Here is a 13,544-nt window from a genome sequence, read left to right on the forward strand (position 1 = left end):
ATGCGCTGCCAGTAGCAGTGGTGGACTCTCCTTCATTATGGGCATTTAAACGGGCATTGGATAGGCATATGGAGGATAGTGGGCTAGTGTAGGTTAGGTGGGCTTGGATCGGTGCAACATCGAGGGCCAAAGGGGCTGTACTGCGCAGTATTCTTCTACGTTCTATGTTCTATGTTCGAATACTCGGTAACATCATCAATAAGCTTCCGGTGAAGCACTGGTGTAATGACCCACTTTCAATTTATGTGTTTGGGTTACCTTGGGTTGGTGATGACATCACTGGCACAAATAAACCTAAACACATAAATAGAATGTGGGTCACAATACCAATGCTTCACCGGAGCCTCACTGATGATGTTACTTAGTATGGTGACGAAACATCTGAAACTGAACTTTCCAGCTCAGCGAGCAAACTTAAACCCTGATCAAGGCCTCTTTGCAATGTTACCTAACCTCCTTCACTATCCACTGTATCACCAATTTTGGTGTCACCTGCAAACTAACTAATCATGTGGCACTGTGGTTAGCACTGCTTTCTTACAATGCCAGGGAATTGGGTTTGATTCCACACTGTCTGTGTGGAGTTTGCACATGTTCTCTGTGTCTGTATACGTTTCCCCTGGGTGCTTTGATTTTCTCCCACAGTCCAAAGATGTGTAGGTTTGGTGTATTGGCTATGGTAAATTGCCCACAGTACCTGAGGTTGTGCAGGCTAGGTTGGTCAGCTGTGGGAATTACAGTGGTGGTGGTGCGGGGGGGGCGGGGGTGGAGAGTCTGGTTGGGATGCTCTTCAGAGGGTTGATGGGCTGAATGGCCTGCTTCAACACCATAGGGATTCTATGATGCCTTCTGTATTCTCAGTTCTGATCTATTGTTGAGCATTATGTTGCTTCAGTGCCGCTAGCTCCAGTTCTCCTTAATCTTGTCCTGATGTTTTGTGAATGCTGGTTACCTTTATGTAATAGAACACCAAGGAGGGCAGCTGGAGTTGTCGAATGGACTGTTTCGAAAGGAAAGGGAAAGGAGTCCACTCAGAAAAAGGTCCAGACAAGTAAATTTTCCTCAAGTAGATGCAATTTCATGTAAATATTGTGCCTTCCTTATTCAACCATAATTTTCTTAATAATTATGATGCCCTGATACCAGTGAAATAGTGAATCCATTCTTTATGGTCTTTAGGCAACCTGTGTGTTCAAATCTCTTGTTACAGTCATGACATTAGGTTGTTATTGTCAGCATAACTCATCACATTTGGAACCGTATCTTAACAAGATAGACAGGGTAGATGCAGGAAGGATGTTTCCCCTGATTGAGGAGTCCAGAACTTGGGGATATAATTTAAAAATATGGGGGGGATTCGCTTAGGTCTGGCATGTAGTGTTAATTTTACTCAATTGCTTGTGAACCTTGGGAAATTTCTGAACTTCCGCAGCCCTCAGTGGGAGATAATTTCACACATTAAAGGTTATAGTCTGGTTAAAAATGGGTCTTGATTTCTAGTTTAGTTTGGACTCTCAGATGTTTCTTATTTCTGATGCACTCCAATGATAGTTTTTCTTTTAGGGTTAATGTCTAGCTCCTTCATTTCTTTCCCAATATCAGAATGAATGTCCAACTTTCTTTGGTTTCAATACCAGATTCTGATCATTGTTCATGACTAGGTTTCAGTTATCTGTTATTGTTTTGAGATAGGCTATGGTTTAAGTAAGGATGCTCAGTTTAGATTCAAGCTGAAAATACCGCTTGTTAGTATTAGAGTTCCATCTCAATACAAGTGAGAGATTTCTTGTTACACCGTTTATACACGCCTTTCTGTCAGGTTTTTTGGTGTTCTCCATGTCCAAAGATGTGCAAATTAAATGGATTGGCTATTGTAAATTGCCCTGTAGTGTCCAGGGGTGAACAGGTTATGTGGGTTAGCCATGGTGTGTACAGAGTTACCGGTATATGCTGTGAAGCATGTCTGGTCGGGATGCTCCTCAGAGGGTTAGTACATACCTGATGGGCCGAATGGCACCTTTCTGCAATGTAGGGATTCTATGATTTTGTAATTTTATGAGCTTTAGGAATAGACGGGAGTGGATTTAATTTTGAAAAGTCTTTCAAAGCTGATCCACAACCAACGGATGAGATCTAAGCTCAGCAGACCTATCACAAGTAGTCTGAATGGTGGTGGACAATTAAACAACTTGTTGGAGGTGGGGGTTCCACAAATATCCTCATCCTCAATTGGGGTGCGAATGGTGGTGTTGCACAGCATTTGAGTACAAAAGATTAGGCTGAAATATTTGCAACATTCTTCAGCCATAAATGCCGAGTGGGTGATCCATTTCGGTCTCCTGTAGAGATCCCCAGCATCACAGATGCCAGTCTTCAGCCAATTCGATTCATTCCATCTGATATCAAGAAATGCTGGAGGCTTTGTATCCTGCAAAGCCCTGACAACGTTCTGGCAATTGATCTGAAGACCTGAGCTCCAGAACTTGCCACATCTCTCGCCAAGCTGATCCAGTACTGCGAGTGGAAAATGAGGACTGCAGTTGCTGGAGATCAGAGTCGAGAGTGTGGTGCTGGAAAAGCACAGCAGTTCTGGCAGAATCTGAGAAGCAAGAGAATCGATGTTTTGGGCAAGAGCCCTTCATCAGCAATGAGGCTGTGAGTCGAGGGGGTGAAGAGATAAATAGGAGGGGTGGGAGTGGGGTAGGATGAAGGTAGCTGAGAGCACGATAGGTAGATGAAGGTAGGTGTATGATGATGGGTCGAAAAGGAGGGTGGAATGGAGAGGTGGGAAGGAAAATAGACAGGTAGGGCAGATTATGAGGGTGGCGCTGAGTTGGAAGTTTGGAACTGGGATAAGGTGGGGGTGAGGGGAAATGAGGAAACTAGTGAAATCCATATTGATGCCATGGGATTGGAGGGTCCCAAGGCAGAAGATAAGGCATCCGTCCTCCAGGTGTTGGGTGTTTAGGGAGTTGCAGTGGAAGAGGCCCAGGACCTGCATGTCCTTTGGGGAGTGGGAGGGGGAGTTGAAATGTTTGGCCATGTGGCGGCGTCGTTGGTTGGTGCAGGCGTCTCCGAAGTGCTCTGTGAGTGGGCGTCCAGTCTCCCTAGTGTAGAGGAGACCGCATCAGGAGCAGCAGACACAGAAAATGACATGTGTGGAAGTGCAGATAAAATTCTGATGGATTGGGAGGCTCCTTTGGGGCCTTGGTTGGAGGTGAGTGGGGAGGTATGGATGCAGATTTTGCATTTCCTGGGGTGGCTGGGGAAGGTGCTGGGAGGGGAGAGTTGTTCGGTGGAGGGTGTGGGCCTGACAAGGGAATCACGGAGGGAACAGTCTTTACAGAAAGTGGATGGGGTGGGAAGGGAAATATATATCTGGTGGTGGGGTTCATTTGTAGGTAGCGGAAATGGTAGAGGATGATGCAAAGTATGCAGAGGTCGATGGGGTGGAAGCTGAGGACCAGTGGTGTTCTGTCCTTGTTGCAGTTGGAGGGTCAGGTTCTAGAGCGGAGGTGTGGGGAATGGATGAGATGTGCTGGAGGGCATCATCGACCACGTGGGAGAGGAAATTGCAGCCTTTGAAGAAGGAGGCCATCTGGTGTGTTTTTTGGTGGAACTAGTCCTCCTGGGAGCAGATGTGGCGGACGTGGAGGAATTGGGAATAAGGGATAGCATTTTTGCAGGAGGCAGGGTGGGAGGAGGTGTAAACCAGGTAGCTGTGGGAGTCAGTGAGCTTTTAGAAGATGTCAGTGTTGAGTCGGTCACTGTTAATGGAGATGGAGGGGTCCAGGAATGGGAGGGAGGTATCTGACATTGTCCAGGTGAATTTAAGGTCAGGATGGAATGTGTTGAAGTTGATGAACTATTCAACCTTCTCGCAGGAGCACGAGGTGGTGCCAATTCAGTCATCAATGTAATGGAGGAAATGGTGGCGAATGGTGCCAGTGTAACTACGGAAGATGGACTGTTCCACATTTCTGACAAAGACACAGGCATAGCTGGGGCCCATGCAGGTGCCCATGGCTACCCCTTTATTGTGGAGGAAGTGGGAGGATTCAATGGAGAAATTATTGAGGGTGTGGACCAGTTCAGCCAAACGAATGAGAGTGTCAGTGGAAGAGAGAGAAAGAAATGGAGTGCTTGGAGGCCCTGGTCATGGTGGATGAAGATGTCTAGGGACTGGATGTCCATGGTGAAGGTGAGGCATTGGGAGCTGGGGAAACAAAAGTCTTGGAGGAGGTGGAGGGCATGAGTGGTGTCCCAAACATATGTGGGGAGTTCCTGGACTGGGGTGATAGGACAGTGTCAAGATATGTGGAGATGAATTTGGCAGGGCAGGAGCAGACTGCGACAATGGGTCGGATGGGGCAGTCAGGTTTGTGAATCTTCAGTAGGAGGTAGAACCAAGTGGTGTGGGGTTCACGAACTGTGAAGTTGGAAGCTGTGTGCGGGAGATTCCCTGGAGGTGATGAGGTTGTGTATGGTGTGGGAGATAATGGTTTGGTGATGGGGTGAGGTCATGTTCGAGGGGGCAGTAGGAGAAGGTGTGTTTGAGTTGGTGTCTGGCTTCAGTGGTGTAGAAGTCAGTGTGCTAACCTACCTCTGCACCCCCCCGCCCCTTGAACACTGGTTTGATGGTGAAGTTGGGGTTGGAGCAGAAGGAGTGGAGGGCTGCATTTTGTGAGGGTGATAGGTTGGAGTGGGAGAGGGGGATGAACAGGTTGAGACAGTCAATGTCCCGGCAGCAGTTGGAAATAAAGAGATATGGGCAGGCAACAGACCGGCACAGGGAGCCCAGGTGAACAAGATATATTGGAGGCGGGTGAAGGTAGCCTTGGAAGGTGGGCGGGAATCTTGGTGGAAAAAGTAAGCTTGGAAGCGAAGGCAGCAATGGAAATGTTCAATGTCGCAATGTGTGTTGAATTTGTTGATCCGTAAGCAGAGGGGGGGATGAAGGTAAGGCCTTTGCTAAGGACTGATCATTCATCCTCAGTGAGGGGGAGGTCTGGGGGGATGGTGAAAACTCGGCAGGGCTGGGAGCTAGGACCTGATATAGGATTTGAGCTTGGAGTGGGCATGGTAGAGAGATCGAGGGTGACATCATTTATGGAAGTGACGCTCACCCAGGGCATTGGGGAAGGGAGTGTAGGGGGGTGGAAATGATGACTGTGGGATGTGCAGGGCAGAAGTGGTGTAATGCGTGTCAGAGGTGATTGTGTCAGCGGTGTTCAGGTGAGTGGCGTCAGTGGTGGCGGAAGTGGTTGTGACAGTGGCAGCTACAGGGGCAGAAGTGGTGTAACTTTTGTCATAGGTGATTCTGCCGGCGGTGTTCAGGTGAGTGGCGTCACGGCTACTTGGGTAAGAACAAAATGCCAATACCGTATTTATTATTTGGCTTTATGTTTATGGTAGAATTAGTTACGGATTCATCAGAATTTTGTGTATGTTTCAATTCTATTTATTATTCTATTCCATTAATTTGAGATATTTGTTTTATTCAGGATTGGAATTGTTTGGAAGGAGTTCCTGACCATGTTGTTTCCTCTGTTACGTTACTTCAGAGAGATGCAAGACAAAACACTGCTTTTGGAGCAAAATCAAAACCCTTGCTTGATGATGAAAATGCTCTGAGCATTGATTTGAATATAAAGAGCACCAATGGTGTAGAGACCCCGCACTGTTGCTCAGAGGGGCGTAATTATGTTGTTTACATGCCATACCACAATCTTCCTGAGGAGGCTCAGTATGCAACTGTGATGCACTCGAAAGACCAGATAGGTCCACCCACACTCTTCTTGAGGTCAAATTCCACTCAACCACTTCTGCATGAATTAACCTCAAGTCCCAAACCGTATGAGAATCCATGGTTTACAATGTCTGATACAAATCACAGTGAATTGTCCCAGGACTTTTCACTGTCAGATATTATGGTTGAAGAGGACGAAATCCGGAAAACGTTCCCACTTTTGTGGGGTCTAGTGTCTGAGCACAAAGCTGATTAAGTGGTGACACAGTTGTGACCTGTTGGTGAATTACAGAAATGGTGATATATTGATGATGCATTGATGCTTCAAAAGGTGCCACAATCATCAGTGCTGAATGGTGACAGCTCTGCTCAGTGTGTAGGTGCGAGCAACACCATTGGCCCAATTCCTCTGCTATTTCTGCATAAACCTGCAAATTTTTTCTTCCCTTCGTGGAATTGTCTACATTCCTTTTGAAACCACTTGTGAATCTGCTTCCCCAACAATCTCAAAGTGCATTCTGGATCTCAACCATTGGCTCCGTAACAATGCTTTTCTCCTGTCACTTTTGGTACTTTTGCCGATCATCTTAAATCAATGTCGTCTGCTTTTTGACCATTCCACCAATGGGAAAAATTTCTTCAAGCCATTCTAGAACATAGAACAGTACAGCACAGTATAGGCCCTTTGGCCCTTGATGTTGTGCCGGTTTTCTATCCTACTCTGAGATCAGACTAACCTACGTGCCTTTCATTGTACTAACTTCCATGTGTCTATCCAAGGGTTGCCTTAAATGTCTGTGATGTATCTGACTCTACCACCACTACCTGGCAGTGCATTCCACGCACCCACCACTGTCTGTGTAAAGAACCTACATCTCCCCTAAAACTTTCTCCATTTACCTTAAAATAATGCCCTCTTGTGATAGACATTTCTGCCCGGAGAAAATGTCTCTGACTGTCCACTCTATCTATGCCTCTCAACATCTTGTACACCTCTATTAAGTCACCTCTCACCCTTCTTCGCTCCAATGAGAAAAGCCCTAGCTCCCTCAACCTTTTTTCATAAGACATGCCGTCCATTTCAGGCAGGAACTCTCTGGTCATTTGAATACCTGTGTCAAATTTCTTTTCAACAACCAATTCCCATAGGATAAAAGTCTCAACTTTGTCAATTTACACATGTAACTGGAACCATTCTCAATTTTGTTTCGGCTCCCTTCTAAAGATTGTTACCTGTAGGTAGACACCAAACTTTAGTTAAAGCTGAGCTAGCATTCACTATAAACTACTTACTTTTGTACTCTACACTTTTTGTAAAGCCCAATTTCCCCTTTTCCCATCAACCATTTTCACAATGAATCCAACTAACATCAATAATTCATACAGATATACCTCCAGATCATTCTGTTCCTGCCCCCTCTGGACAGAGAATTATATCCTTCATTTTTTCACTTTTTCTTATTAATCCAAATAAAACACATCATTTCTCTAAATTAAGCTTCATCAGTCCAGCCATTTATAACTTCCTTATGTCCTCTCACAATTCACAATGCTTCCAATTTTATGCCATCAGGAAATTTTGAAATTGTGGCCTACACACCCAAGTTTGGTCATTAATATAGGTCAAGTGAAATTATAAATCAAGTCGATCAAGAGTAGCTATTCAGCCGATCAAGCCCATCCTGCCATTCTGTATGATCGTGTTTGATCAAACACCCATTTTCTGTTTTCTATGACTCAAACAATTTGTATCCATGCCGTCTCAATTGCTTTTGTACCTTAGCAGCAGCTTAGCAGATAAAGCATTGTTAATGAAAACCTTTTGGAAGTCCAAGTGTACTGTATCAACCACATTTACTTCATCAATTTTAAAATGGAATCGAAAATGCAATCAAAGTTAATTCAACTTTCTACGAACAAATCTGTGCTGCAATCTTGAAACTTGTCTTCCCTTGTCAAAGTGACTGTTAATTTTGTCCCAGAATATTATTTCTCGAGGTGCTAGTCAACTGACTTGGCTAACAATGGGACCAATGCTGCAGTTTCCATTCCTGTTCTAGCTGATGTGAAGTTGACACCTTCCTCACCTCATAGAGTCAGAGTCACAGAGATGTACAGCATGGAAACAAACCCTTTGGTCCAACTAATCCAAGCGGAGCAGATATCCTAAATTAATCTTGTCCCATTTGCCAATTGGCCGATATCCCTCTAAACTCTTCCTATTCATATACCCATGCAAATACATTTTAAATGCTGTAATTGTACCAGCCTCTGCCATTTCCTCTGGCAGTTCATTCCATTCATGCACCACCTTCTGCGCGTAAAAGTTGCCCCTTAGGTCCCTTTTAAATCTTTCCCTCTCACCTTAATCTTATTCCAACATATTCAGCCTCTCCATATGGCTCAAACCATCCAACTCTGGCAACATCTTTGTAAATCTTTTCCGAACCCTTTCAACTTTAACAATATCCTTCCTATAGCAAGGAGACCAGAACTGAATGAAAATTCCAAAAGTGGTCTAACCAATGTCCTGTATAGCCTCAACATGACCTCCCAACTCCTATAGTCAATGCACTGACCAATAAAGGCAAGCGTATTAAAACACTCTGTCAACCTGTGACTCTACTTTCCAGGAACTATGAATTTGCACTCCAAGATCCCTTTCTTGGCAACACTCCCCATTACCAGTTCTGAGGGTCACTTGACCAGAAACATTAACTCTGATTTCTCTTCACAGATACTGCTGGATTCGCAGAGCTTTTCCAGCAACTTCTGTTTTTGCTCCCCATTACCTTTCCATTAAATGTATAAGTCCTGCCTTGATTTTCCCTACCAAGATGCAGCACCTCCATTTGCCACTCATCGGCCCATCTGATCAAGGTCCCATCGTACTCTGAGGTAGCCTTCTTGGCTTTCCACTGCACCACCAATTTTGGTGTCACCTGAAAATTTACTAACCACGCACCCTATATTGACATCCAAATTATATATATAGATGACAAAAACCAGTGGACCCAGCATCGACCTCCGTGGCATACTGTTAGTCACAGGCCTCCAGTCTAAAAAGCATCCCTTTACCATCACTCTCTGTCTTCTACCTTCATGCCAATTTGGTATACATATGGATAGTTCTCCCTGGGTTCCATGTGATCTAACCTTGTTAACCAGTCAACCATGCAAAACTTTGTCGAACGCTGAACTCAATTTCACGTAGACAACGTCCATCGCTCTGTCTTCATCAATCCTCTTTGTCACTTCTTCAAAACAGTCAAGGTAGTGAGACACAATTTCCAATGCACAAAGCCATGTTGACTATTCCTAATCAGTCTTTGCCTTTCCAAATACATGTAAATCCATCCCTCAGAATCCCCTCCATTAACTTTCCCACTACTAATGTCAGGCTGACTGGTCTATAGTTTCCTGGTTTTTCCTTACCACATGTACAGATTGGGCTGAAGGGATAAATGTTAATGATGATATTTGACAGCTGCATGAGAGAATAGATTGTATTGGATGGACTGAAATTGTTGATGATACTCGACAAGCTGACTTCAATTGAACATTCCTGTATATGCCACAGACAGCACAAACCAAACTTGTTTTCAGTACTAACAAGCAGTTTTGTCTTCTGTATCTGTTTTTCCTCTATGCTGGTTGTTTGTTACACTGTATAAGAGAGTGAGAATTTTGTTCCAAATCATTAGACTTCACCTGGATCAGAATCATTTGAGGGGTCCCCGACGTGCAGAAGGGTGTGAGGCTCATTGCTTCCTTTTCCATTTTTTTTATTACCAAATAGATGTCCATAGTTCAGCCTTTTATTATTCCTCAATAAATGTTCATATTTAAGCAAATTGCTGTTGTCGAGCCTTCTCTTAACTACCTTTAACTAAATTTGTAAAGAACCATTTGGATAAACCTTGTGATCCAAGACACCATCTTCCTTAAATAACAGCACAACGTTAGCCAACCTGCAGTCTTCTGGCACCTTGTCCATAGCTATTGATGATACAAATATCTCAGCAAGGAGCCCTGCAATCACTTCCCTAGCTTGCCACAAAGTTGTCAGGTACACCTTTATCCAGTCCAGGGGATTTATCCAGGTTAACCGTTTTAAGACGTCCACCCATACACCTCTGTAACATGGACACTTTTCAAGATGTCACTACTTATTTCCCCAAGCGCTCTACCTTCCATATTCTTCTCCACAGTAAACACTGATGCTAAATATTTGTATCTCCCGAATCTCCTGTGGTTCCACACTTCGGCAGCAGTGCTGATCTTTAAGGGACCCTATTCCTTCCCTTACTCTTTTGTTCTTAATGTATTTGTAGAAACCCTTTGGATATTCCTTAACCCTATTTGCCAAAGCTATCTCATGTCACCTTTTGCCCTCCTGATTTTCCTCTTAAGTATACTCCCGCTACCCTTATACACCTCTAAGGATTCACTCAATACCTGCTATCTATACCTGATAAATGCTTCTTTTCTTTCCTTGACCAGAACCTCAATTTCTCTAGTCATCCAAAATTTGCTACCTCTACCCACCTTGCCTTTCACCCTAACAAGGATTTACTGTCCCTGGACTCCTCTTATCTCATTTTTGAAGGCTTCCCACTTTACCACTTGGCCTTCCTCCAATTTATGAACTCTGACTTTTAGATCAGGTCTATTCTTTTCCGTGACTATTTTAAAACTAATAGAAATATGAAGCACTTATCCCAACGTGCTCCCCCACTAACACCTCAGTCACTTGTCCTGCCTTATTTCCTAAGAGTAGGTCACATTTTGTTCTTTCTCTAGAATATGAATTCCACATATGAATAAGAAAACTTAACAAATTCCTCTCTATCTGATCCCTTAACATTGTGGCAATCCCAGTCTATATTTGGAAAGTTAAAACCTCCTACAATTACCACCCAAATATTCTTAGAGATAACTGAGATATCCTTACAAATTTGTTCATCAATTTCCCGCTGATGATGGAGGGGTTTACAGCACAATCCCAATAAGTTGATCATCACTTTCTTATTTGACAGTTCCACCCAAATAACTTCACTGGACATACTCCCTGGAATGTCCTCCATAATTACACCTGTAATGTTATCCCTAATCAAAAATGCCACTCGCCCTCAACTCTTTCCCCTTCCTATAGCATCTATACCCTGGAGCATTAAGCTGTCAATTTTGTCCATCCCTGAGCCATGACCCTGTAATAGTTATGCTATCCTAGTCCCATGTTCCCAACCATACCCTGTGTTCATCTGCCTTGCCTGTCAGGCCACTTGCATTGAATTAAATGCAGTTTAATTGATCAGTCTGATATTTGTTCCCTACCTTGCTCTTACCTGCCTTAAATACTAGACGTGCTCATTTTCTCAACTGTACCATGCTCTGACTTATCTCTTTGGATTCTCTCCCTCCCCCAAATTCCCCTTTCTAGCTTGAAGCCTCCTGGAAAACATTAGTAAATCTCCCTACCAGTCTTCTTCCAATTCAGGTGCAACCCATCCTTCTTTTACAGATCATTTCTATCCCTAAGGAGATTCAAATGATCCAAACATGTTTATCCTTCTCCCCTGCACCAGCTCCTCAGCTACTCATTCATTTGCTCTATCCTCCTATTCCTACTCTCACTAGCTCAAGACACGAGGAGTAATTCAGATATTCATAGAACCCTATAGTATGGAAACAGGCCCTTCAGCCCAACAAGTCCACACTGACCCTCCGAAGACTAACCCACCCAGACCCATTCTCCCCTCCCCCACCCCCACCATTTTACATTTACCCCTGACTAATACACCTAACTTACACACCCCTGAACATCATGGGCAATTTAGCATGGCCAATTCACCTTACCTGCACATCTTTGGACTGTGGGAGGAAATCAGAGCACCTGGAGGAAACCCACGCGGATACAGGGAGAATGTGCAAACTCCACACAGGTAGTCACCCAAGGTTGGAATTGAACCTGGGACATTGGTGCTGTGAGGTAGCAGTGCTAACCACTGAGTTACCGTGCCGCCCCAATTACTACACTCGAGGGCTTACTTTTTAACTTCCTGTCTAATTTCCATATATTCTCTCCTCAGAGCTTTGTCCTTTTCTCTCCTGTATCATTCGTTCCCAAAGTGTACAATACCGTTCTGCTGGTCTTTGACCCTTTTGAAAATATTCTGCATCCTCTTCGAGACATCCTTGACCCTGGCACCCAGGAGGCAACACACCTTTCTGATATCTCGTTGCCAGCTACAGAAAAGTCAGTCTGTGCCTCTGACTAGACAGTCCCCAATTGCAATCGGTCTCCTGGAACCTTGTATACTCCTCAGTACAGTACAGCCAGCCTCAGAAACTTGGCTGTCAGTGCTACATTCCCCTGAGAGTCCATCACCCCTACGTTTTCCAAAACCGCATACTTGTTTGAGATGGGGAAAGCCACAGGAGATTCCTGCACTCCCTGCCCACCCCTCCTACCTTTTCTACAGGTACCCTATAACCTGGGGCGGCACAGTGGCTTAGTGGTTAGCACTGCTGCCTCACTGCACAGGTTCCAAAGTTTGATTCCAGCCTCAGGCGACTGTCTGTGTGGAGTTTGCACATTCTGCCCATGTCTGCGTGGGTTTCCTCCGGGTGCTCCGGTTTCCTCCCACAGTCCAACGATGTGCAGGTCAGGTGAATTGGCCATGCTAAATTGCCCATAGTGTTAGGCGCATTAGTCAGAGGGAAATGGGTCTGGGTGGTTTACTGTTTGGAGGGTCGGTGTGGACTAGTTTGGCTGAAGGGCCTGTTTCCACACTGTAGGGAATCTAATAACCCATTGTCCCAACTATATCTGAAGTTTTTCTACTTTCCTGAAACTGCCGTCCATCACACCCTTGCTCATGTAACTTCCTCATTGCCTCTAACTGTCATTCCAACTGATCCATGAGATGTGATAGTATTCACAACCAAACACACCTCCTGCAGACATGAACATCATTAACATGGAAATTCTCCCTAACCTCCCACATCAGATCCAAGAGAAAGCACACCACTCTACTGAAGGCCATCTTTGCACCTTAGCAATCTACAGACCCAGAAAATAGAACAGTTTTACTGCTCTATACACACTACTTTAGATAATTTATATTTTCAAAAACAGTTTAATCTAGCCACAACTTTCAATAAACCATACATGTAAGTATGATTAGATTTAATAAACCACTTAGCTGTTCCCCAGCTGTGAGGAGCTCCAATACTGAGTTTCTCCAAGGTCAACTGTGACTTTCACTGTTCATTTATTTTTCTTAGACAGAACTGATGTCCAGAGATTACTTGAAACTAAAAGCAGAGGCAGTCAGCTATGAACGTTCACTGCCTGTGCCTGTTTCACTTCCACATGGTCCCTGTACCCTCTCTTGTTTTAAAGTACCTTGTATTGATCTTTTTTCCAAAGTTTCAAAACAATGCAACAGTTTACAAAACAGCAATGACTGCTCCAAATAAAAATCAAGGAAATCAGCATCAAACTAAAAAATCCTCAGGAAAGGAGCAGCACTTACAGCCACAATCCGTCCTCCATCTTGGATTACCGAGAATCCGTTTGATCCCATGAGTGGAAGACAAGTGCAAACCACCACTGAGAATAAACAGTTACTGACAAATCACTGAGAAAAAAACAGTTACTGACAAATCACTGAGAAAAAACAGTTATTGACAAATCACCACTGAGAAAAAACAGTTACTGACAAATCACCCCTGAGAAAAAAACAGTTATTGACAAACCACCACTGAGAAAAAACAGTTATTGACAAAG

The 13,544-nt window shown here is 44.2% G+C and overlaps 1 protein-coding gene across 5 annotated transcripts in view; it reads left to right on the top strand.

Annotated features, from left to right (window-relative positions):
* Window positions 1-6,741, top strand: part of LOC122563768 (interleukin-6 receptor subunit beta-like) — a 209,370-nt gene extending 202,629 nt beyond the window's left edge. For all 5 annotated transcript variants that reach the window (XM_043717981.1, XM_043717983.1, XM_043717982.1 and 2 more), the window contains one exon: window positions 5,505-6,741. In XM_043717981.1, the coding sequence (XP_043573916.1) occupies window positions 5,505-6,005 (501 nt within the window). In that variant the 3' untranslated portion in view covers window positions 6,006-6,741. The remainder of the gene's footprint in view (window positions 1-5,504) is intronic.
* Window positions 6,742-13,544: the final 6,803 nt, after the last annotated feature.

The sequence above is a fragment of the Chiloscyllium plagiosum genome, chromosome 27 (genome assembly GCF_004010195.1).
Source record: "Chiloscyllium plagiosum isolate BGI_BamShark_2017 chromosome 27, ASM401019v2, whole genome shotgun sequence".
Taxonomy (NCBI): Eukaryota; Metazoa; Chordata; class Chondrichthyes; order Orectolobiformes; family Hemiscylliidae; genus Chiloscyllium; species Chiloscyllium plagiosum.